Source organism: Haliotis rufescens, unplaced genomic scaffold (assembly GCF_023055435.1).
Source record: "Haliotis rufescens isolate VD_foot unplaced genomic scaffold, xgHalRufe1.0.p SCAF_3, whole genome shotgun sequence".
In the NCBI taxonomy this organism is placed as follows: Eukaryota; Metazoa; Mollusca; class Gastropoda; order Lepetellida; family Haliotidae; genus Haliotis; species Haliotis rufescens.
In genome coordinates, this window is record NW_025964001.1 from 17,373,715 (window position 1) to 17,400,873 (window position 27,159).

Consider the following 27,159-nt stretch of genomic DNA (forward strand, 5'->3'; position numbering starts at 1 on the left):
ATAACATAGTACTATGGATTTACTCCCACTTTAAGATGACTTGATGCATTATATATATATATATATATAGAGAGAGAGAGAGAGAGAGAGAGAGAGAGAGAGAGAGAGAGAGAGAGAGTCGAACCCGGGTCTTCGACGTGACGAGCGAACGCTTTAACCACTAGGCTACCCGACCACCCCATAATTTGTCCCACAAATGTCATTTGTGTACGAATTAACCTGAAGTGATTATAAATTAAGGATTTACAGTTTGTAGTCTACATATCTATTATCTATTCCTAGATGACCATATGTCAATGTCCCATTCAATTATCTTTATTTCAATTGTTAAAAGGTTATTCTTCTTTGTTGTTGAATTTGACAGGTTTAGGCCAAATTTGTTTTGCTGGCATGGCCAAAATGGATCTATATCTTAAATAATTTAATTTTAGTTTTAGCTGTTGTGTTGGTAGGTTTGTTGTTACAATATGAGTTGCATCCCTTAGCCACTGATGAACCTTGATTTTAGTGTAGTTTGTCAACAAAATTGACATTTGAACTTTGACAAGGATTATTCAGTTCATACTTTGTAGGATTAATCCCAGTTGTGGTGTCTCTAAATCTTGCTCAATCAATCCCAGCTCATTCTTAAATATGGCGTCCACACTGAAAATGTCATTTGTGGTCATGCATAACTCCGTCATTTCTGCATCTATCGTTATGGACTTTGATATGCTGCAGTTTAAGTATGTGGTTTTCTGAATAAGAATAAGTTGTCTGTCAGACATAACCCCATACAAATACCTGCTGCCCTCGGTCCTATTTTACACATTGAAAGCTTGTTGGTGATGCTGACATCTTCAAACTGGTAATGTGTGGGCTCGTGAATAACAGTGGCAGGTCCCTGAAAGTTGTGTACCTAGAGAAGATATGCATCTCGTCGTCTCCCACAGATACGGGATGGGCCCTCAGTCAGTCTCTTCGTGTTGTTTGACATAAGCAAGGAACTTATCGGCTTTAATCTGGTCCGATTTGGGGGATGGTTGTAGGTGTTTCTGTACGTATCATTAGGTCGTTGGCAGAGTTGACTCTTGCTGGACATCAGGCCTTGCAACATCGCCAGTGTGCGCAACTATTTCTTCTGCTCTGAATCTGTAGCCTTGGTAAGCAGGGTTAATGTTTCGGTCGGCCACCTTGTACACGTGGAACGAACTCAATATTCACTAAAGCATTAGCCATGTAGTGGTGAAATTATCTATTTGAAAGCAATATGATACTTTTAAGTAGTGAACTGTTATCCCTTAATTTCTAAACATAAATCATATACTATCTATATGTGAGTGGTGTGTAGTTTTCATCTAAGCTCTATAGTGATAACTTTGATCAGCTCACAGACAAGCCACGTGTAATATGGCCGCATTTCTTAAAACAAGCGCCAACTTTGACATCAGTGAGCAACTCCTAGTCTGTCTTACAGACCCTGATACAAATATATATCAAATACAGCCCATGCAAGTCTATAATGTTTGGCAAGTCTAGATCACTGCAGTATCTGAAAATGAAGAGAGTCACTGGGCTCCTTTTTATTATATTTTTATTAAGATAACTGAACAACCGTTTTTTTATGTACGATATGTTCATTTCAGAGACTAGATTTTAGTCTAAGCAACTCCCTCTCATTTTTGAAATCGCGTTTGCACCTTTCAGTGTTTTCTCTAACGTCCCCGAAAGCACACAGTGGAATCCTGTTGTCATGGCGAATACTGTTAAAACGTCTTTTACTCCTTAATCGCCCGGATTAACGTGGTTTTAAGTACTTTCAACTATACATTGCGAAATAATAATATGTACATATTCAAATGAAACATTTAATCTAAGTTGTTGCAGCGTTTGAACAGAAGTGCATATTGTGTTAAACAGAATAAACAGTTAATATTGGAAATGTCACACACACACACACACACACACACACACACACACACACACACACACACACACAATGTTTTGAATATGTTTACGCCTGGTAATAGCTAGGTCACATAAAGTGTGTAGATTAGATTTTCAGATTATTAACTATTTCGTTCATAATATCTATATCCTCCAGGAGATGATAATGAAAAGTGAGCTGAGTGGATCAATTTGACAATGAACGTGTTAGAGTGTGAATTATTATTCTTTCATTGAGAGGAAATGGATATAACGGAGCACTAGGCGGTTAGCCACGAGCGACGCCATCTGGTGTCAGATCGTATTCTAATTCACTACGTATCAACGACTCAATGCCCAATGTGTCCTTTGTAGTGGACTGGAATTGTATACTTTCAGTGGCATACACCATTTGCATAACAGAATATATGTAACGCATGATTTTAATATGATAGCCTGCTGTTTCTTTTTAAGTGTTTTTATATAACCAGTTTGGGTTTCGAGAGAGAATTGGTTCTATTGAAAACCTTCTTTAATTTACATGATCCGTTTCCGAATATACAAACAATTTCACATTTTGTACAAAACAAACACAGCGTTCACCTTCAGAGACAGAACCCAGCTTTGCGTCGCGAAACAAAGCTGGGTTCTGTCTCTTCATAACAAAACTGACGATGCGCAGGGAGAGCCGACAACCCAACTCCAGGACCGTGACATACATATGAGAACGAGATGCGTAGCCCCGATATAATGCTTCCAGTGTCAAATAAGCGCAGTATACCGGTGTTCCTAGGAAAGCTGTAAACGGGTGTTCTGTTTGTCGACATTTGTGCACAGTCATGTCGACCTGACAAGATTTCCAACACGATGTTAGGGCGGAGAGGATTCGAACTTTTTCGACACTTGAGGTGCCGGGATGGTGCCGAAAACTGCACGCAGATGTGGCGACACTCCTCCTCACTAACGAAGGCTAACATCAGCGAGGCGGTTAATGAAAAGGTAACACGACAAGTAACACAATCAATAGTGACAGTTATTCAGTAAGCTTATCGCGATGTTCTCCATCATCAGATGATCATGTTGTCAATGTTTATTTTTTATTTTCAAAACGTTCATGTCACTACAAGTTTTACTGTCTGACTCCTTCTAGGACAGGACGCAGTCTGGAGTCCTGTTAATTAAGGAAATAATATTCTAAAAAGTCGAGACATGTATTTCCCTGCCCAAGTATGTTCGGCATTTATTAGGATCTGTGGCAACAGAGACTTGAGCTCTTATTGCTATTACATTTTTTAAAAATGTGTTTCAATTAATATTTGGGGAAACAAATGGTTCAGAGAACATCAAGGTTATTGTTGTTGTTCAATATTTGTTTCTATGGTTAATAATGTAGTGTAGCCTACTTAGGTGTACAATACATGTAATAATGACAATGTGGTTTTTCACAAATGAGATTTAAATTTTATCGGAATAGTCACGTGCAGTATAAGAAAACTGTCTGTAACTAGTATTGTATTGTTGAAAAAACAAGAGTTTAATTTTGTCTTAGAATCTCTCCACTTGGTCTCAGCATTGAACTATGAAATATGATTTAAATATAACTGGAACAGTTCTAAACCCATGTTTGTTTGTTTGTTTGTTTGTTTGTTTGTTTGTTTGTTGTTGTTTAATGCCGCACTCAGCAATATTCCAGCTATATGACGGCGGTCTGTAAATAATCAAGTCTGGACCAGACAATCCAGTGATTGACATTATGAGCATTGATCCACGCAATTGGAATCAATGACATGCATCAACCAAGTCAGCGAGCCTCACCATCCGATCCTGTTAGTCACCTCTTATGACAAGCATAGTCGCCTTTTATGGCAAGCATGGGTCGCTAAAGACCTATTCTACCCTGGATCTTCACGGGTCTCTAAACCCATGTGCATGGTGTTATTACCATTGCCTCAGTTATGAGGTGACAAGTTGTATTCTATTTGATATAAAGGTAACGTTTTGTTAAGTTAATTTTTTAGCATGAAGATAATGTTATATGGTACATTAAGAAACGAATAATCGCATTGACAATTGCGAATTGAGCTCATTGTGGCAAGGGAGCAGTTGTTGTGTATTTATCATGTTTATGTCATGATGTAAACAGGAAATTATGAAGAATAATTGCATTAAAGGGGAAGTGTACACGCAAAATTCACTTTTTATCTTTTTCTAAACAAAACGAAATTTTAGAATTAATTAGTATCTGTGTTTGAAAATATACACTCATTTTTTTCACAGTGAAAGTAGGAAGCTCACAATAGTGTGAAAATGATATGCCGTTATGAGGCCTTCGTTTTTCGAGCTAAACAGGCCTGAGTTATCCCCCTTAGATTATGACGTAATTGGTGCCAATTCAACTGGGTCCCTGTCTATTCTCAACGCAAAAGATATCAAGTACCAGTTTGCGGTAAAACAACATGGCCTACGACACATTCCGGCGCAGTGGTGACTCAGCATATCACTATGCTGGCTGGCATCTGAGACGCTAGAATCACACACCTGTACCTACACCACGTGAAGCGGCTCTAACAAAGCATGATGACGTCATAATGTTTATCAATTGGCACCAATGACGTCATATTGCAAGGGGCATAAGCCATGGTGTTTTTGTTGTGGAAATAGAACACTTGGTAAATGTGAAAAATATAAATCGTTTTAATGCGAAAAATATGTTAATAAATTGTGATATTTTTATATTTTTGTCTATGACACTTCTAGGTTAACACTTTTAATGTGGAAAAAGTACAAGAAAAATAGGTTCATTTCCGTGTGAACTTGCCCTTTAACCGAATGTTCTCCAAGTGCTTGGAGCATTGGTCTGCACGGCTGGAAGATACAATGTGCAATTGCCAAATATTAGAATGGAGACTGCTGATTTTGTGACATCGTAGAACTATGGAATGTTGCTCACACTATCAACCACTGGTTTGGTTGGCCAAAAATGAAGCTGGAACACTGTTGTGTAAAGCAACATTCACTTACTGCTTTGTCCTCAGTACCAGTTTCACTATTTTCAATTCCAACCGATTCCATAGTCTAGTGAATAGAGAGTCTACTAAGAGAGTGGATGATCAGTGGTTCAATCCCTCTGAATAGATGTGACCGCCTCTGTGGTCTAGTGGTAGAGCGTCATACCAAAAGACGTTAGAAGATTGTACTTGTTGTTACCCTGTCTGGCGCTCGGCAGTAAGCATGGTAAGGGTCTAGAACAAGGATTGGTCAGCTTGGAGTTAGTATACTGTGTCTAGGTGGAGAATTTATGTTAAACTGCAACATGGCATCTCAGTGGGCTAGCACTATAAATCGGCATCAGTCCAGACTCGTACAAGCAGCCACAAACTCACCCACCCACGTGCATGCACTTCGCTATATAAATGCAATGATCGTGGAAGCGATGTTACACCCCATTTCACCTCACATTTGAATATATGGGAGCTTCACTGTACATCTACATCAATATACTATATGCTCTCAATCATGTCAATAGAGGTACTTTTATAATGATCATGTTGCTATCTTGACACAAGCCCTATACCCTATATACACAAGAAAAGTTCTAACACTGACCAATTATAGGTATTATTTAGGCAGTGTGTAAAGTTCAGATACATTTCAGCCAAACAGACGGAATGTCAAGTCCAATTTGTAGCCAGTCATGATTGTTTTCACACTGAACGGAACAACAAAGACAAATAACTACAGATGAGAATTATTTATACACAATTTATAAGTCCAAATAATTTGTTATTTCATATCATTGATTTGTTCACAAAAACTCCGCCAGACTATCCATTTTATTAGTTGACCATTCAAGACAAAAAAGATCCAGAGGACCTCAGACAGTCTGGCAGGCACTGCTTTAGGAAAACACAGTTTTCTTATATGGCTTACCCAAAACAAATGTTTAATGTTCAAATGAGACTGGAGCATGATTCCAATGGAGAAAGTGATGTTACACCATTTTCAGAGTCTTTAAATCTTAAAATAGTAGTGAATACAAAACTGAGGAACAATGTAGTGAATACAAGCCTGAGAAACATAGTAGTGAATACAAAACTAAGAAACAGAAGTGAATACAAGCCTGAGAAACATAGTAGTGAATACAAGCCTGTGAAACATAGTAGTGAATACAAACCTGTGAAACATAGTAATGAATACAAACCTGGGAAACATAGTAGTGAATACAAGCCTGTAAAACAGAGTAGTGAATACAAACATGTGAAACAAAGTAATGAATACAAACCTGGGAAACATAGTAGTGAATACAAGCCTGTGAAGCATAGTAGTGAATACAAACCTGTTAAACATAGAAGTGAATACAAACCTGTTAAACATAGTAGTGAATACAAACATGTGAAACATAGTAGTGAACACAAACATGTGAAACATAGTAGTGTATACAAGCCCGTAATACATAGTAGTGAATACAAGCCTGTTAAACATAGAAGTGAATACAAACCTGTTAAACATAGTAGTGAATACAAACATGTGAAACATAGTAGTGAACACAAACATGTGAAACATAGTAGTGTATACAAGCCCGTAATACATAGTAGTGAATACAAGCCTGTGAAACATAGTAGTGAGTACAAACATGTGAAACATAGTAGTGAATACAAGCCTGTGAAACATAGTAGTGAATACAAACCTGTGAAACATAGTAGTGAATATAAACCTTTTAAGCACAGTAGTGAATACAAGCCTGTGAATCATAGTAGTGAATACACACCTGTTAAACACAGTAGTGAATACAAACCTTATAAAAATAGTAGTGAATACAAACCTGTGAAACATAGTAGTGAATACAAACCTGTGAAACTTAGTAGTGAATATAAACCTGTTAAACACAGTAGTGAATACAAGCCTGTGAAACATAGTAGTGAATACAAGCCTGTGAAACATAGTAGTGAGTACAAACATGTGAAACATAGTAGTGAATACAAGCTTGTGAAACATAGTAGTGAATACAAACATGTGAAACATAGTAGTGAATACAAACATGTGAAACATAGTAGTGAATACAAACATGTGAAACGTAGTAGTGAATATAAACCTGTGAAACATAGTAGTGAATACAAGCTTGTGAAACATAGTAGTGAATACAAACATGTGAAACATAGTAGTGAATATAAACTTGTGAAACATAGTAGTGAATACAAACATGTAAAACATAGTAGTGAATACAAACATGTGAAACATAGTAGTGAATACAAACATGTGAAACGTAGTAGTGAATATAAACCTGTGAAACATAGTAGTGAATACAAGCTTGTGAAACATAGTAGTGAATACAAACATGTGAAACATAGTAGTGAATATAAACTTGTGAAACATAGTAGTGAATACAAACATGTAAAACATAGTAGTGTTAGAAGTAGAAGTAGGAGTACTAAGTAAGAATAGGATATCTAAGATAAGATATATGGATGAACAACTACTTTATTACAATTCGTTGTAGGTTCTAACTGCGTTATAAAGTGATGAATTATTGACCCACAATTGCTCACCGCCTTCCACTCCTGGAAACTGCTGTTTGTACTGTAATATTCTGCCTGGTGCTCAGATTCACACACATTAGTGACAATGCAGAATCTTAGACACCCAATCACATGGTCACATATATTCCACATTTCCTGTTCACAGGTAGAGTCTCCTGCTTTGAAACCGGAGCAGAAGTCGAATCCTTCATTCTCAGACTTCCTCACCGATACATTCGGACGACAACACACGTACCTGCGTATTTCCCTGACGGAGCGCTGCAACCTCCGATGTCAGTACTGCATGCCTCAGGAGGGGGTGCAGCTCTCCCCCAAGCAGATGCTTCTGAGTACTGACGAGATCCTAGCACTGTCCCAAATGTTTGTCAAGGAGGGGATCACCAAAATCAGACTGACAGGGGGAGAGCCCACAGTCAGGAGGGACCTGGTCGATATCCTCAGTGAGTTGTCCTTCTTGAAGTATGTTCCATTCAAAGGGGCCTCATGTCACCTCACTTAAAAGTGGATCTTTCATTCAGGATAGATGTTACATGCTTATGTACCTTGTATACTCCCCAGGGAGCTGAGAATGAAAATCGCGTACACACTGATCCTTTGACTGGGGTAATAATGTAGCACTTTGAGCATGCTTCGGGTCATAGGGTGCGGATTTGACGCATGAGAAATATGTACATTGCTATGATTATTATCCATATTTCATTTCATTGCGTATTAATTGCTAAAGGGGGTCACGGGTGGACCAGTCTTCTAAGGCGCCGCGCTGTGCAGAGTTGCGTCCCTTTGGCACGCCAGAAACCTATGATTTTTGGTTCGAATCCGGGTTCGCCCCGATTATGTTTCTAGGTTTGTCAGCACCATACCCGTGCTCTTGGGTTTCACCGAAGTGGTAAACGTCTGAGACCTGCATCACTTCGAGCTTTCCTCCCACATTAAGCTGACACGCCGTGATATAACTGGAATACTGTTAAAAGCGGTGTTAAACCCAACTCACTCACTCACTAATGGCTAAAGTGGGAGGTTCATCCAGTGGAGCCCTTGTCTATGGTTTCATTGTGTGTCATTCTTAAAGTCTAACTCAAGTTATTTCTTTTCAGAGGGACTGGACAGCTTACGATCTGAGGGTCTGAAGTCCATTGCCATGACAACCAATGGAATCACACTATCCAGACGGTTGCCTCTGTACCAGGATGCTGGTCTGGATCAGCTGAACATCAGTCTTGATACTCTAGTACCTCCAAAGTTTGAATTCATCACTCGACGGAAAGGTTTTGAGAAAGTCCTGCAGGGTATTGACAAGGCACTGGAGCTGGGATATGACCCAGTCAAGGTAGGAATATGCTGAGGAGCCAGAATAGAGGCAGTTAGTGAGTGCCACTTTGAACAGTGTACATCTTATTTCAGATTGTTGGAAATTAACGGCTGTCCTTGGTTTGCTGCTATATTATTTGAATCCAGGAACTTGTTATATCTGTAATTATTTTTCATGTTTTGTTACGATGAGGAAACCCTTGACTTTCATGCTCACTGATATTGAACACTGGTTACCATAGTTACATCACAACATGACAGCTTGGTGATGTCATCTTTTGTAAGCTCGGTTGTCAGGCATGTTGATTGTAATCAGAGAGAATCTAGGATTCAAAATAACTACCAGTTGATCATGGCACGACAAAGGGGAACAACTCTTGATCCCCTCAATAAAATGGGACATAAATATATTCCGGTATGTCATTGAACTAAATTGGTCTGCATTTGGGAAGAAGTTGATTTCAGTTGTTCAGTACCCAGATTCATTACTAAATTGGTAAGTCAGTCAGTTGAAGTATCTGACCTGTATAAAACTGGATAAAGAAGTGACTGAACATTTGCCAGAATAATGACATGTAATGATTTAATCAACAATTAAGAAATTCATCTGTCCAGCATGCACAAAGTGTGCCTTAATAGCAACAACTATCTTGACTGGTGCAGGCAATAAGGAAAATATTGAATATTTAGGCTTAAATTTTTTTTTGTCTTGGTTCTCAGGCACCGCCTGCATATTCATAAAATCCGCCTCATGTTTCATTTCTATTTCCATTTTCAAAAAATGTAAAAAATCCTTATACATAAAATCAATGTGATCCAAGATATCAGAGAGTTACATCCTATTACATGTGCACTGCTTTACTGCGCATCTTGTGTTATGGTCATGGCGGCAATAGGAATTTGTATGCCTGTTTTTGTAGCATGTGTAGGGAGGCCCTTCCCAGGTTGATGGAACATAACTGTTTATTTGGTTACATACTAGTTTGAACAAGCAACAACGAACAAAAACACCACCTGCCTGCACTATATTTTTAAAAGTCATTGCCTGAGAACCAATTCTTTTTTTTTCTTTTTTCAGCCTTACCCTGAGCATGCTGAGACTCTTATTAATAAGTTCAATAAATATGTCGGTTGAGCTTGAGTTGAATTTGTAGACAGGTCATCACATAACGTAGTATTGCCAGTTAAGTTAATATAGTACTCCAGAGAAGTAAAGTACTACCAAATTCTTTCAATATACTACAGTTAATCTGTCATGCCTATTCTTTTATTATACTACAGTTAATCTGTCATGCCTGATTCTTTCATTATACTATAGTTAATCTGTCATGTCTAATTCTTTCATTATACTATAGTTAATCTGTCATGCCTATTCTTTAATTATACTATAGTTAATCTGTCATGCCTATTCTTTCATTATACTATTGTTAATCTGTCATGGCATGACATATTAACTATAGTAATATGAAAGAATCAAGAATAGAGCTTGCCTGGTTGAAGACGTGATTCATGTTTATGTAGAGCTTGCCTGGTAGAAGACGTAAATCATGTTTATGTAGAGCTTGCTTGGTAGAAGACGTGAATCATGTTTATGTAGAGCTTGCCTGGTAGAAGACGTAAATCATGTTTATGTAGAGCTTGCCTGGTAGAAGACATGAATCATGTTTATGTAGAGCTTGCCTGGTAGAAGACGTGAATCATGTTTATGTAGAGCTTGCCTGGTAGAAGACGTTATTCATGTTTATGTAGAGCTTGCTTGGTAGAAGACGTGAATCATGTTTATGTAGAGCTTGCCTGGTAGAAGATGTAAATCATGTTTATGTAGAGCTTGCCTGGTAGAAGACGTGAATCATGTTTATGTAGAGCTTGCCTGGTAGAAGACGTGAATCATGTTTATGTAGAGCTTGCCTGGTAGCAGACGTTATTCATGTTTATGTAGAGCTTGCTTGGTAGAAGACGTGAATCATGTTTATGTAGAGCTTGCCTGGTAGAAGACGTGAATCATGTTTATGTAGAGCTTGCCTGGTAGAAGACGTAAATCATGTTTATGTAGAGCTTGCCTGGTAGAAGACGTGAATCATGTTTATGTAGAGCTTGCCTGGTAGAAGACGTGAATCATGTTTATGTAGAGCTTGCCTGGTAGAAGACGTTATTCATGTTTATGTAGAGCTTGCCTGGTAGAAGACGTGAATCTTGTTTATGTAGAGCTTGCCTGGTAGAAGATGTGATTCATGTTTATGTAGATCTTGCCTGGTAGAAGACGTTATTCATGTTTATGTAGAGCTTGCCTGGTAGAAGACGTCAATCTTGTTTATGTAGATCTTGCCTGGTAGAAGACGTGAATCATGTTTATGTAGAGCTTGCCTGGTAGAAGACGTTATTCATGTTTATGTAGAGCTTGCCTGGTAGAAGACGTGAATCTTGTTTATGTAGATCTTGCCTGGTAGAAGACGTGAATCATGTTTATGTAGAGCTTGCCTGGTAGAAGACGTGAATCATGTAAACACACTGGTAAACTTAGGTATTTAGGATTTCTGTGGAATACATTGTTGACTTTATTCTGATGTACTGAGAAGGATGGCAGGATGTAGACAAGATGTGATGAAGCCAGGTTAACTTTTCAGGTGAACTGTGTTGTGATGAGGGGCCTAAATGAGGAGGAGATCTTGGACTTCGTGGAGTTCACACAACACAAGGTAGGTGCATACACTGGGATTTGCTTGGGACAATCTGTTTGTCAGTCCACTGGACTCAATCAGAGGTTAATAGTAGTTAATTGTAGCAGGATCACGAAGGGGTACATAGGGTTTTATGCGTCCCTCGTTAGGTTTGATACCACGAGCCAGGTACATGGAGTTTTAAGCGTCCCATCTTAGGTTTTATACCACGAGCCTCTGGTAACACCTAACGAGGGATGCATAAAACCCAATGTACCCCGAGAACAAAGAAAACAGCTGTTTGATTGAGCTGAGGTTAGCTTGCGCTGTGTCACACGACTTCCATTAACTCGAAAAAAGTGTGCAGCTTTTTGCTTTGAAGCTGGTTATTAGGGATTCATTCTGCCTCTCAGAAATCTACGTGCAGCCTGACTTGCTCATGGTGGGGTATAAGAGGTGTTTTTCCCTGCTGAGAAATTGATTCCTCTCCAATACACAGTATCTTATCAAGATCACATGGACCAATCAGATCTCATCATTCTGACCTGAGGGTATATGATAATGTGATTTAAAACCTCTGCCATGTGAGATCAGCCAATCAGAATCAATTATTTTCAACTATTTTCCAAATTACTGGTAGACTGTAACAGAGTTAATGTTTACTAATACATTGTATTAAACCTCATTACATGTTAAAGAACTGTTGATGTTTCTTATATTTTTGTTGTAAGAGAAAAAACGTTGTGCTGTTGTATGTTGTGTTGTATGCCATGCATGTGTATGTGTATGTTTGAACCACAGAAAGTGGACATCCGCTTCATTGAGTACATGCCCTTCGGAGGCAACAAGTGGAACTTCAACAAGCTGGTGTCCTACCAGCAGATGCTGGACATCATCAGGTCTCGGTGGCCAGACCTTGACCGGCTGTCTGACCATGCTAATGATACGTCTAAAGTGAGTGCCTTCCAATCGTGTCAATGAAAGGAAATGTTATTTTACGTATTTTCATTTATAATTTTTTCTCACTACTTTGACACAAGGTGAGGTGAAATGGGGTTCAACATTGCATTCAATATTATTGCACATACTTAGCGATGCGCATGCAAGTGTGTGTGTAGCTGCTTGTATAAGTCAGGATTTCTGTCGGTTTTGTAGCACCAGCCCACTGAGATAACACGTCACAGTTTAACATGGATACCCCACTCAGACACATACTGACTTATCCCCTTTATGCCGAGCGCCAGACAGGGTAACAACAAGTGACATCTTTATAACGACTTTTTGTATGATGCGTCAAGGAGGATTGAACCACCGCCCTTACGCTCTGCAGGCATACACTCTATCCACTGCACCACGGAGGGGGTAATTTAACACAAGAAAATGATTGCTATTGTCCCTATCACCACGCAATTGGATACAATGACATGCATTAACCAAGTCAGTGAGCGTGACCACCCGATCCCGTAAGAGGCTACTAAAGGGATTGGGTGGTCAGACTCCCTGACTTGGTTGATGCATGTCATCGTATCCCAATTGCCTGGATTGATGCTTATAATGTCAATCACTGGATTGTCTGGTCCAGACTCGATTATATACAGACCACCATCATATAGCTGGAATATTGCTGAGTGCAGCATTAAACAACAAACAAACAAACAAAACGAGTCATATCAGCAAGTCCATTTGTTATATTTATGTTGGTTATCTTAGCTCTTATTCATGTTCATGGCAATGTTACCTACATCATGTGCATGGTAAGAAAAGCACTCTAAATATCTCAGTGGGGTCGCACTATGAAACCGGCATTTGTCTGGACTAATACAAGCAGACACACCCACACACACATATGGTTTCTTGTTTCAGGCCTACAAAGTGCCTGGATTTGCAGGACAGGTTGGGTTCATTACATCGATGAGCGAGCATTTCTGTGGCACATGTAACAGACTCAGGATGACTGCTGATGGCAACCTCAAAGTAGGTCATCTTTACTGCAACAATTTAAAGAATCTTAAGAAATCCGTGTATTGTTGAGTATAGTGGCACTGTGTGTTGTTAATGGTCTATAGTTAACATCATATGTCTGTCTTGGAATATATGGCACATGTATTTACAACACCTAGTGCATGGGCAATGTAAGGGCCATGCTTGTAGATTCCACCAAAGAGGTAAACAACTAAGATCTGCATCACTTCACGTTTTTCCCTCTTCACTATGATATAAATGAAATACTGTTCAAAGTGGTGTGAAATCGAACTCACTCCCCCTGGCTGTGTCACGGAGCATGATAGAGAATGACTTGGCCCTAAGGCATCATGTTATATGTGACATTGAGTATGGAACTGGTTTACATTTAACCATTGATTGTCATTGGGTGTGGGGACACAGAGGACTCTCTAAGATCAGTTAGTGATGCAGAGCAATACCTGCCAAAAACCTGCACTTGAGCTTTCCTATGGTACTTGCCACTATTTGCTGTCCACGGCAATATTTGCTAATATATTGGCTAGTGAACAATCCCAATAAGCACCCCTTCCGATTGATCAATGTACCAAGACATATTTATTCGTGTATAATACGCACTCGTGTGTTATAAGCACCCTTAATTATGGGCAATTAAATTCTGAAAAATATATCTGTCGTGTATAATATGCACAGACTTTTTTTGTATCATTTCAGGCTGCCAGCATAAACCACAAAATTTACAATCTTTTAACTCTGGTTTTTTTTCCCCAAATTATAATCTAATAAGAGCTCCGTATTTCTAATTTTGAGAGCAACCTGGGTGCTTATTACGTCAAATACGGTAAGCCTAACTCACTCATCCACTCCTTATTAAGCTGACACATCAAGATATAACTGTTAAAAGTGGCTTTGAACCCTACTCCCTGACTCCTTGTTTGTAGGTGTGCCTCCACGGAGAGGCGGAGGTATCTTTGCGAGATGCTCTGAGGAACAATACATCAGATGAGGAGATGCTGGAGATTATCGGGGCAGCAGTCAAGAGGAAAAAGAAGCAGCATGCAGGTGAAGAATCAGGGGTTGTCGGGGAGATTATTTTAGGCGAAATATCAGTAAGGAAGAGAATTTATGGATGTCAACTTCTTAATTATGAGGAACACTACGTTTCAAAGTATATGTATGATATGATGAGGGTGAAGGAGTAAGCACATACTCCGAAACGTTGTGTTCCTCATAATAAAGAAGTTGACATCCATAAATTATCTTCCTTATGTGTATCACTTCTAAATGCCTTTCAAAGACTTGAAATATCAGTGTTGAGTTTTTGGCAAGATAGATGATAAGTACCAGAACTAGATGGTATTATTAAAAAGGTAGAAACTGTATAATTTATTTCTTGTTGAGGAGATGTCTTGTGGCATGTGTAGAGCGGACTACTTGTGGAGCAGACATCTCACAGAACTGATATCTTGTTGAACAGACCTCATATAGATTAGATATCCTGTAGAACAGACTTCATGCAGAACAGACTTCATGCAGAACAGACATTTTCAAGAGCAAACATTTTATAGAGTAGATATCATGTCTTGTTGATAAGACATTCTATTGAGCAGATGTCTTCCAGAGAAAATATCATGTAGAGCAGATGTCTTGTGATGTGTAGAGCAGACTCCTCGAAGAGAAGATATCATGTAGAGCAGAGGTCTTGTGATGTGTAGAGTAGACTCCTCGAAGAGAAGATATCATGTAGAGCAGATGTCTTGTGATGTGTAGAATAGACTTCTTGAAGAGCAGATATCATGTAGAGCAGATGTCTTGTGATGTGTAGAGTAGACTTCTCGAAAGAGAAGATATCATGTAGAGCAGAGGTCTTGTGATGTGTAGAGTAGACTTCTCGAAAGAGAAGATATCATGTAGAGCAGATGTCTTGTGATGTGTAGAGCAGACTCCTCGAAGAGAAGATATCATGTAGAGCAGAGGTCTTGTGATGTGTAGAGTAGACTCCTCGAAGAGAAGATATCATGTAGAGCAGATGTCTTGTGATGTGTAGAGCAGACTCCTCGAAGAGAAGATATCATGTAGAGCAGATGTCTTGTGATGTGTAGAGTAGACTTCTCGAAGAGCAGATATCATGTAGAGCAGAGTTCTTGTGCTGTGTAGAGCAGACTTCTCGAAGAGCAGATATCATGTAGAGCAGATGTCTTGTGATGTGTAGAGCAGACTTCTCGAAGAGCAGATATCATGTAGAGCAGATGTCTTGTGCTGTGTAGAGTAGACTTCTCGAAGAGCAGATATCATGTAGAGCAGACATTCAGTAGAGCAGACATTATGTGGAGACGTTGTCTTGTGTTGTGTAGAGTAGACTTGTATCTCGTAGAAGTCCTGGAAATGTCTGGTAGAGTAAAGAACTGGTAGAGTGGTCAAGATCCACAGCAGACACATTGTCATGTAGACTCAATTCAATGCATTACATTTGATCTTTTCTAGGAATGCTGAATTTATCCAAGATGAAAAATCGGCCGATGATACTGATTGGTGGGTGACGGTGGTTCTTTCGTTCACGTATGTACACATTATGTGACACAAATATACAACAGCATACACATAAACAACAGTCAGCAATTTACTCAACTTATACCATTGTATACCCTCACCTAATCTACATAGATTATCCCGTTCAGTTCATGGAAAATAACTGGATGCTGATATTGCTTCAGGTTTACAGTACTGAAATCCAGTCAAACACTGTTATGTCGAACTTTGATGTGTCAAACTTATGATGTCTCGAAGTAAAAGCATGGTCCCTGTGTATTCCTTCTTTATTCATCATTTTCGGTTGTACTGAACCTCGGATAACTTGAAGTATTTGCATATGTACCTTCAACTTTGACACAACAGAGTTTGAAGTAAATCTTACTAAGTTTTGTTGATAACATATGATATATTTAGAAATGAAATAATTTTCCAAGTGATTTTTATTATGTTGCGTCCATATTATTTGTAGTGGAGAATAATATCCATCTGTTTGAGATAAAAATTAAAGACATTTTTCGGAACACAAAGCTTTTGATCCTGTTTTGAACAGATAAGAATGTGCCTTATTATTCTTTGTGGACTTGTGTTCAAAGTCGTAAACTCAGACGAACATAAAATACTTATGAACAGTAACCAGACAATCCCTGGATTGTGTCATCATGCGCATCGCAGTTGTCAGGTTTGTTCAGGATAAGATGTACAGCCATAATCATGTCACAGGTCAGCAGATATGTATCAGTGACCAAGTAAAGTATTGGCGTCCAGGATGTGATCAATTTTTAATGAATACACAACTAGATCAGTGGCCAGTAACAGCTGGGGACTGGCTCAGGACTCATTTGTTCTGTGATGAAAGTTGTCAATGAGGGGATATGGGGGTACCCTGTTCTCTGAGGTGCAGCAGTTCGCTGTGCAGAGTTATGTCCCTTATGAGTCCCAGAAACCTATGATCATGGGTTTGCATCCTATTCATTCCGATTATATTTTTCTAGGTTTTCCTGTTCCCTGCCTATGCTAGTCGTTTCATCAACATGAAAATGTCTTAAGATCTGCGTCACTTTTAGCTTTCCAAACATATCAAAATGACACACCATCTTATAACTGAAATACTGTTCAAAGTGTTCAAACTCACTCACTCTCTTTTAGATTTGTATGTTGTTTCATTTCAGACCACAGTTCAGACACAAATCATTTTAACCAGCCAAACTCACGACCTACAGCTTCTTCTGTGATACTGCCCATGTTTAGAAGAGAACACTTTCATAGACATAAATCAGGTTTTGTTCGTTTATCGAGAGATATTTTACATGTTGCAGTGGGAAAGGGGTCTCACTGCTCTAATCAAATCAGACTTTTTAGTGCCTTTCGTAAAACATTTTCTTCATATGATGATGACAATATGAAATATTGGGAGGCTGACCTTAAAGAACGCAGGAAGGAACTGGAGGACGTCGACCTTGAGCCAAGCTCAGGAAACCAGTCTCAATTAACACATACTGATGAGAAGGGCAGAGCGATGATGGTGGACGTTGGGTCTAAACCAGATACTGAACGAATTGCTTTAGCAGAAGGGAGAATTGTTTTGGGAAAGGAGGTGTTTGATCTTGTAAAGGAAAATGGAATTAAGAAAGGTGATGTTCTGACAGTTTCACAAATTGCAGGAATAATGGCAGCAAAGAAAACAGCCGACTTTATTCCTCTGTGCCATAACATTCCTATTTCAAAAGTTGAGCTGACGTTCACCCTCGAGGAAGAGGAATACAGTGTTTTGATCAGGTCGTCTGTGAAGACTCGAGGTCAGACAGGAGTTGAGATGGAGGCCCTGGTGGCTGTCTCCATGGCAGCGTTGACCATCTATGACATGTGTAAAGCCGTCACTCACAACATGGTGATCAGCGACATCAGACTTCTTAGCAAAACAGGGGGACAAAGGGGGGATTATTTCAAGGAAAATTGACATTTCCAGCCATTATCCTACCTCATCTTTTGCAAGAGTTATTTGGATGTTATAATGTCAAATATTCCGATGTAGAAGCCATAAGATTTCCAGGTCCCGTGATGGGATTCAAACTGAAGACTTTCTGTAGGACGATGCCTCGTGGTCCACCTGACCAAAGAGGTTAACCCCATCAACAAGCTGACAAGATAAGTGTGTCCTCTGTGGGATGACTCCATGCCCTATTACACTGACAAGGTATAATATAACTGAATTACTGTTTCCAAGAAGTGTTACCCAACTCCTTCACTCAGGCATTCATTGTCTATTACTATTTCTTTGTTAATTGGCTGCACCTCATAGATTCTACATGCCACAGAGGGTTGCATATTTAGTTAGAAATATACCCAGAATAGGCAGCTCAAATGTATCAAAGCAATAGCTATGTTGATGCTTTCTTTGAAATTTGTTCACAGCATCTTCCATCCCCCCGAAATATAAAGTGAAACAAATGTTCTTTAAAGCACCAATCTCATTAAAATCAGATTTTAGTTTTCGCTATCGCTAAACAAAGATCTGAAGACATCCCATTACAGGTCACGTCAGAATGACCTTTCGCAAATTTTGACAGACCAATGAAATGACTGACAAGAAATCGACATTGGCCAATCAGAAGGCAGCTTTCTCGAGCTTTACGACAATAGTTTCCAACTGGCGACTACGCTTCGAAACATATTTTGACGTATTCCCGATTATAATTTTAAAACTGAAAAGAACATTCTGGAATGGCTCATAGATGGCCTAGATTGTATGGATATAATCATAAAACCCGTAACTGTCGTTCGGAACACCCCGTGTTAAATATATCGTGGTTGCATGATCAGAAAACATTCCGACTGTCACTTTCATGATCTGGTAAGCCACACTCTGATTGGTTGGATGAAAGCTCGTTCTGACGTGACCTGTAATGGGATGTCCTCAGATCTTTTTTTAGCAGTAGCGAGAACTAAAATCTGATTTTAATGAGACTGTTAAAGCACTCTCCCCCCCCCCCCCCCCCCCCCCCCCCCCCCCTGTCATAGCCTGTCATAGTACCTGACGGCATGGATTGTTGATCACAATATCAATCACTGGAATGTCTGTCCCAGGCTCAACAATTTACAAGCAGGCCACTGGATATATCTAAAATATTGCTGAGTGTTGTGTTTAACAACAAGTAAACAAATGAAATCTTTAGAGAATACAAATTGGAAAAAAACCCATTTGGAACTGAACTTTTCTGGTCAGTTGACTTCCTTGCTTCTGGAAGATGGGGGGAAAAACTAAGCACCTCTCCATTATTATCTTGATATATTCTGAACTTCAATGTATCTGTTTTCATAAAGGTCTCATGCCGATATCTCAGTTCAGCAGCTTTTTAATCATAGATGATTATCAGTGTATGTCAATTATTTTATGTTAAACGTGTAATCAGACTCGGTGATTTTAACATGTTTGATTATCTCAGATATTGTAAATATCTAAATATCTGAAAATGATGGAAGGCTGTGTACTATTGATGTTCTGAAATATCAGGTGTGTATTGGAAATTCATATGTGTTTTCCAATAGCAGTGAATTAGTGACATCTTTTTTAACTATAGCTTCTTGTTGAGAGTTTCAAACACATACACATGTTTGTTGTTCTTCTGTGTGGACTGGGGCTGTCGGGTAGCCTAGTGGTTAAGCGTTCGCTGGTCACGAGGAAGACTTGGGTTCGATTCCCAACATGGGTACAATGTGGGAAGCCCATTTCTGGTGTCCCCCCGCTGTGATATTGCTGGAAAGCAGCGTAAAACCATACTAACTCACTCACTCTGTATTGGCAACAGATGCATGATACCATGAGCAATACATTACCATAGACACAGACAGTAGGGTGGTGGAGCAGTCCTGTGTTTGATGGGTTCATGCCAAGGATCCAGGTTCAATTCCCAACATGGTATAATGTGTGAACTCCATATCTGGTATTCAGCCATACTTCTAGAATATTGCATAATTCTGTACTCATTCGATCAGCGGTAGACAATCAAGTTGACATACACTTGCGACACTGAGGAAATTACAGGATTAAAAAACATATTTGTATTATCAATCACTGGTTTGCCTGTCCAGACTTGATGGATCTGGTGGTCAGACTCCTTGACTTGATTCATAGACACTCATCGTACCCAACGGCATGAATCATTGTTAATAATTTCAATCACTGGATTGTCTGGTCTAGGCTTGATTGTTTATGGGTTGCCCTCATGGCTGGAATATTGCTTTGTTGTTGTGGCTAAACAGCAAACAAACAAAATTAATGGGTGTGATATTTCATACCAGGATTTAAAGGGACAATCACTCACAATGTTTTACGTTTCACAAATTGTTTCACAATTTTTGTAGATCAGTGTATTTGTTAACCAGATGGTGATGATTTGTTGATTATGTCAATGAGGAAAAAGAATAAGATTAAACAGCTTTCATTATATGTGTTTTGTTACTTACTCCTCAAGTGGTTAATTAGGAAGGTTATACAGCATATAAGAACATATGACTGGTCTTGTGACACGTTCCACTTGTGGTAGTGTTCACTCAGTGAGTCTGTGATGTAACGTGATGTAAGATGACAACCACAACAAGAATAAATATGCATTTTACCATGAATTAGGAAACTATTCTGATTGGTCAATCAGAAGGTTCAAATCACAGTAACCACCTCTGATTGAACCCATACTTGCCGTAAAAGGCGACTTATGGGATGGGGTGGTCAGGCTCACTGACTTGGTTGATGCATGTCATCGTATCCCAATTGCCTAGATCGATGCTCATGATGTCAATCACTGGATTGTCTGGTCCAGACTCGATTATTTACAGACCACCGTCATATAGCTGGAATATTGCTGAGTGCAACAAACAAACAAACCTCAGATTGAAACAGCTGATTTGATGAATATAACTGACCGCCTGTGGTCTAGTGGTAGAGCGTCCGCCGGTGAGCTGAATGTCCTGAGTTCGATCCACGGCAGCGTCATACCAAAAGATGTTAAAAGATGGTACTTGTTGTTACCCTGTCTGGGGCTCGGCATTAAGGGGCTAAAAGAAGGACTGGTCGGCTCGGAGTCAGTATACTGTGTCTGCGTGGGGTATTCGTGTTAAACTGCGGCATGGTATCTCAGTCGGCTACCACATCAGCCCGGGTCCGGACAAGTACAAGCAGCCACACACACACGTGTATGCACGTCACTATCAAAAATGCAGTGCAAAAATCTTGGGCGCGTCGTTAAACCCCATTTCACCTCACGTCACCTATAATATAACTGTCAAAAACAATGTTCTAGCTTATGCAGCGCCATAGTTTTTTAAAGGCGAGCATCGATGTTTTTTCATAACAGATCGAAAACATTGAACTCACCTAATGCTGCTTACTCAATGTATTCGCTACCATCAAAGAGTTCGTATTTATTTTTCCATGGTAGAATGGTGCCAGACTGATAAGATAACCTAGCTCTACACTGAAAACTCCGAAACATTGACTGCATTAGACGTTTATATGTGTATTGCATGAATTAACGGTTGTGCACAGAGAAATGATTTCTTTTCCTGCATTCGTGTTAAACGGGAAAGTTTGTTCATTACAATCAACATCAAGTTTGATGTTTGACGGATCCAAATTATTCAGATAACTTGAATTTGCTATGGCTGCGTAAATTAAACAACCTGTTGATTGAAGAACCGGAGTCAACGATGGAAGGGAGACAACTCTTGAAACTTTCTCAGACAATTCATCACGACTCGGAACCTCTCCGAAGTTGTCTTTGAATATCCTTCAAGTGTCGTTTGTTTCTTTGTTGAATATTACAGCAATATTACAGCTATAATTATGACGACGGTCTGTAATTAATCGAGTCTGGACCAGATAATCAAGTGACTGACATCATGAGCATCGATCCACGCAATTGGGCTACGACGACATGCATCAAGCAAGTCAGCGAGCCTGACACGCGATCCTGTTAGTCCCAGTTGCCAAGATCTGATTTTAATGAGATTGATTCGATTTTGATAGAAATATGGAATAGAGAGAAATAATGTATAACACTGGATAAATGAAGATGCACTTAGTCAATGCGACGTTAAGCCTGTAACACACGCTGCTAACCGTTTAGCTGATCTCGTCCAAACTTTCAAGGTATAATATTGTGGAGAATCAATTTTGCCAAAATGGATAAGTTGCAAATACAACATTTTCCACTGTTTTAGAATCCATTCCTGGATTGGGTCAGATGTATATGAATATATTTACCAGATTTGCATCATGTGACATATATTCCAAAGACCAGCTGTCAATTGAATGGGTGTATCGTTAATGCAGTAAGACTAGTTGACTGAAGAGCAAGAACCCACTCAGACCGGCACAGTCCCACATTGTGACCACCCAATCCTCACTAGTCGACATGTATGGGGGACGGGACTCTCTGTTGCCTTGGAATCCCAATCTGGGAGGATTAAAATTGAATACAATCTTTAAGTCTACTATATTTTAATGTACGTTTTACAGGCGACCATCACCGCAGTTACTGAATATTATCAATTAATCGAACTACCGTTTGACTGGCTGAATTTTAAATCGGACTGTAAGCTAAATTCTATAAACAGGACATGATATTGGTCAATTTATCTTAAACTCACATTAAGTTTCTGAAATGAAAATATAATTTTGGTTTATTTGTCTTTCGAGTTATAATAATGAGCTCAGAGAATCTCTTATTTTCACGAAACTAGAAATCTAGATTGTCAAAGTATTGTACTGTTTCAGTGTCTGAATGAGAGCCTGAACCTTTGTGTTATAATAGATATATTATTACAATGGCCGTGTAGACCCAAACATTTGTGCCAGGTGAGCTATATAACCACTTTGGATTTTTACTGTAATGACATCAAATGTTTGTTTACTTTGGAACAAGTACACAAACATTTGCATTGAACCCAAAATAAAGAAAGACGAAGGGGACTCGAACTCGAAATCTTTGTTCCTCTCAGCATGAAACAACTCCGTGAAGGAAAGAGTTACTTCCCTTTCACCTTAACACGCGAAACACGATTTCGCAATTTTAATAGTAGATGAGTTAATGGCTTTCTCTTTTAAAGGATGTCAAAGTATTACTTCCTTTTACAAACTGAACCCATTTTAGTTTTTTAATGACATAGTTCTCAAATTTGCATTTTATTCCACATCTTAGAATTGTTTAACTTTCGTCTGCGGATCCGTAAGCCAAGTAATTAAATTAAAACGCACAACATCACACCACGGCTTACTGCGGTGTTAAATACAAACCGCTAACTTAACTTAGCCTACCCAAATTAGGTCCATCCTTCTCATGTAACTTTTGATTTTAACATCTAAGACAAAACGTCAATAGTCACTGATTTAAATGCCAGGTGAATGTCACGATTAGTTTGTTTTTATTCAATACTGTGACCTTGGAAAAGCTGAAAACATGGACAATACTTGAAATCCATTTTGAAGCGTCATCCATGAACTAGCAGAAATAGAGAAAACAGATCAGACTTCCTCATCTATAAAACATGGCAGGGATAACGCTTGATCATGTCAGTGTTAGTCATTGCTGACCAAATGAATCGAGTAAATACTTCATCGTAACATATAACAGTCTTTATTTACAGAATACCGTTAAGCTGTCAAACATTTGTAGTACAGCAGCTCACACGAACGAGCGTTTCTCTGTTCGTGTGAGTAACATTCAGCTCCATTCGTGACCAACTCGTGTTATTCCGGCACAAGCCGAATGTAGGTTACGGAAAGGGGCGACTGGTGACGAATGATTCAGCTCGCTCGTTAAAACATTGTAGCTATGTGCTGCTCTGCTTTTTCCTAATAGCGACCAGTAGATGTCCGATTAGACTAATATGTAGTGCCCGAAATGAAATTATATATACTGTATAAGGTTAAATAAGAATCATCCTACACAGGAACCCTTAAGTCTCTTGAAAGGGGACGAGTAAAGCTGTTGTTTGTTTGTTGTTTTACGCCGCACTCAGCAATATTCCAGCTATATGACGTCGGTCTGTAAATAATCGAGTCTGGAACAGACAATCCAGTGATTGACATCATGCGCAACGATCCACGTAATTGGGATATGATGACATGCATCAACCAAGTCAGCGAGCTTGACCACCCGATCCCGTTAGTCGCTTCTTACGACAAGCATAGTCGCCTTTAACGGCATGCATGGGTTGCTGAAGACCTATTCTACCCCGGATCTAGCTGAGAAAGTGATGAGAATGGAACGGGTTTTAGTGTTTTATAAAAGAAACATGCCCCAGAGAAGGATTTTGAAAGCGGATTTATAAGCGATATGGAGATGTCGGATAGAATAAGCGGAACAGTACATAGTTACGGTTTCGCAGCTACTGACAAGCCACGAGTAGTGTATTATAAGCTGTAGCAGGATTACGAGGGCTCGTGGTATAAACCTAACGAGGGACGCATAAAACTCCATATAGCCCGAGTGACCTGCTACAACGTATTTATCTCACCAACATGTTTTAACATGACATTGTAAAAGAATTAAAACAAATTCAAAATTGATAGAAAACAGCTGTACGATTGTGCTATGTCACATGACTTTCATTGAATATTGAAAAAGCGTGCCGCTTTTTGCATCGAAGCTGGGTATAAGGGATATATTCTGCCTCACAGAAATCCATGTGAAGCCTGACTTGCTCGTGGCGGGGTATATGGGATTTATTCACCCGCTGATGAATTTATTTCCCCCCAAAACCGGATATATATTAGTGTTTTATCAAGATCACGCGAAGGATCTGAATCATCATTCTGACATGGAGGTATGATAAAGTGGGTTATACACAACTACAGAGCATATAAACATCACGGCAAAATGTTGTGTATACATACAGATATCACAGGTAATTGATATAACCTGTATTCATGGAAGACCACGATTTGTCCATTCGCATTATAGTTGGCCATGCATACATTTATCACAGTATGTTGCCTAAATCGATATCTTGTTTAATGTTGTTGTTTATTTTAAAAAATCTTGCTCTTGTCATAACACTTTAATATCTAGGTCATATTCACAAATTGTCACCCGCTAACAAAAAAACTAATAAAATTCATATGATGCATACTGATGAAAAAATATAAGGGAACTTATAACTATTTGGCTGACGTGTTTAATGTAAATGCTTATATCAAAAATATATAAAATATATATATTATCGGGAGAAGGTTACTAGATGGCGTGTTTCAACCATTGCCAAACTATATATATTGTTATCTTCGGAGAATGTACATAATATTACACCAAACACATAATTCCTTTATAACAGTTCCATTTTTTTCTCCATCAGTAAAAATTCAACTATCTTCTTAATTTAAACGAAGCCAGTGGCCCAGATACGCCTCAATGGCATTTCTTTTCTGCAGTTAAATCCCATGATGCTAAAGAAACGCACGATAATATAAACCTCATTGTTTGATAAGCAGCGTTTGTAATGAGACATCGATGACTACCTTTAAGCAACACTGCCTCCAAATAAATGTACAGATAATAAATGTGGTAAAAAGGTGAATAGTACATTCCCCCAACTCCATCACACTGAAACATCGGATGCTGATATTTCAACGAGTTTGGTCAAACGTTATACATCCGACATCAAGTCTGCATCTTCAACTGATGCGCCGATGAATAAATTGTTTCCGGAAATGACATCACCACAGGACCCATTTGTTACAGATGTACTTGTCGAGGAAGGTGAAGCTGGTGTTGTGTACGGGGATGCTGAGACGACAGAGTTCCACGTTGGTGAAGTTGCCAGCAGGAAGAGAGAAGGTCTCTTGCCAACGCCGCTTGTGTGAGTCGTACACGGCAACCCGGGCCACGTTGCTCGCTGCCGAGTGGCTCATGCCCCCAAATACCCAGATGTTGTTACCTGAAAATAAACGTACACAATCTACTTTAAAGGGGCACTGATCTAACGCAATTCCCCGGACTGGTTGTTGCCTTTGTTATTGTTTTTTTCCCCGTGAGTACCCGGATGATACGCAACGCAACTGAGCGTGACCAGAGACTGGGCTACCGTCTGCAAGGACAGTTAAATAAACTTGGAGGCAATATTTGTTTTACGCATTTTTGCATAAACACTGATTGGTTAACTGTGATCTATAAAGATTTTGACAAAGGGCGCATGTTAATTAATTTCTTCAGCCTAAACAAACAGACAAAAAGAACGGCGGAGCTCATCGGATGTCGTCATTTGGAAATACCCCAGATGGTTATAGTTTGATACTAAAACAAGTATCCATGCAGTGAAAGCATTTTCGGATTTCGGATTGCGTCGATAATACCATTACTACTCCCTTGTTGTCATCCACGTTTTCTCGTATAACCCTACACTTGTGTATTTGTCGTCTGACATGTGAATGAGATATGTCATATCTGCTGATTACGTTTGATGGTGGGGTTTCAAGCTGGCTACTCGTTGACACGTCCCGTTCTTGGAATGACCCAACCGTGATATGGGTGGATCATCGGAACCGCAAAATGTTGTGTATACATACAGATATCACAGGTAATTGATATAACATGTATTCAGGGAAGACCACGATTTGTCCATTCACGTTATATTTGGCCATGCATACATTTATCACAGTATGTTGCCTAAATCGATATCTTGTTTAATGGGGTTTGTTTTTTTAAAAGTGGCGTAAAACCAAGCTCATTTTCTGTTATAATTGATTAAAGGGGAATTCACACCACAACTAGTTGGTACAATATGTTCCATGTACCTTTATAACCTAGCTGTGCCCTGTGAGTACCCCCTAGACTAACATTTAGTCTCTGAAATCTTATATTACACAATATCCTTCTTGACTCTAAAAATATAAAAAACAATTCCTATGCTGATTGAGCTGGCTAGACTTGCTTTTGTATGCATTTCTAGATTATTATTTTTTCATAAAATAAATATATTCCACGGTCATGGTGCAGGACTAAGTACCCCCTAATGGGGTGTTAACGCTCCATGTCCTTACTAGGGCTGGCCATACAAATTGCCCCACGAAAATGTGTTAGGAAACAAGATACGAGCACCGCTAGTGTTACATTTGTACAGGGTGATCTCCCCGTTAAGAGGAATCCACAGTCAATGACATCACATTAAATGCTGCAGATGAGACGAGGTCTGTCACTGTCTCCGTTTCTATGTCTGTCCATCAGGCTGTTTGTTTGTCTGTCCATCTAAAGTCTTTCTGTCGT

The 27,159-nt window shown here is 39.2% G+C and overlaps 2 protein-coding genes across 3 annotated transcripts in view; one reads left to right on the plus strand and one right to left on the minus strand.

The window, feature by feature from the left end:
* Positions 1–2,569: 2,569 nt before the first annotated feature.
* On the plus strand, positions 2,570–18,486 carry LOC124121391 (molybdenum cofactor biosynthesis protein 1-like). Of its 2 annotated transcripts, none has more exons than XM_046484389.2 (9): positions 2,570–2,904; positions 7,588–7,882; positions 8,537–8,769; positions 11,375–11,446; positions 12,209–12,361; positions 13,271–13,381; positions 14,311–14,431; positions 15,854–15,901; positions 17,071–18,486. In XM_046484389.2, exons 1-9 carry the CDS (start codon positions 2,773–2,775, stop codon positions 17,856–17,858), a joined length of 1,953 nt encoding a protein of 650 aa, XP_046340345.2. In that variant the 5' UTR covers positions 2,570–2,772; the 3' UTR covers positions 17,859–18,486. The 2 variants fall into 2 exon arrangements, with proteins under 2 accessions (XP_046340345.2, XP_046340346.2); XM_046484390.2 differs by having other exon boundaries at positions 2,571–2,904; positions 15,854–15,928; positions 17,071–17,200.
* Positions 18,487–24,015: 5,529 nt separating this feature from the next.
* Positions 24,016–27,159, minus strand: part of LOC124121400 (kelch-like protein 14) — a 94,747-nt gene continuing 91,603 nt past the window's right edge. Inside the window, exon 6 of the mRNA XM_046484399.2 lies at positions 24,016–25,834. Coding sequence (XP_046340355.1) covers positions 25,614–25,834 — 221 coding nt within the window. The 3' untranslated portion in view covers positions 24,016–25,613. The remainder of the gene's footprint in view (positions 25,835–27,159) is intronic.

Excerpts from the sequence above, each read along its gene's own strand:
- LOC124121391 (XM_046484389.2), top strand. The coding sequence starts at position 2,773 with ATGTTAGGGCGGAGAGGATTCGAACTTTTTCGACACTTGAGGTGCCGG. Across the intron at positions 12,362-13,270 it reads ATGCTAATGATACGTCTAAA|GCCTACAAAGTGCCTGGATT; the intron begins GTGAGTGCCTTC and ends TTCTTGTTTCAG. Across the intron at positions 14,432-15,853 it reads GAAAAAGAAGCAGCATGCAG|GAATGCTGAATTTATCCAAG; the intron begins GTGAAGAATCAG and ends GATCTTTTCTAG.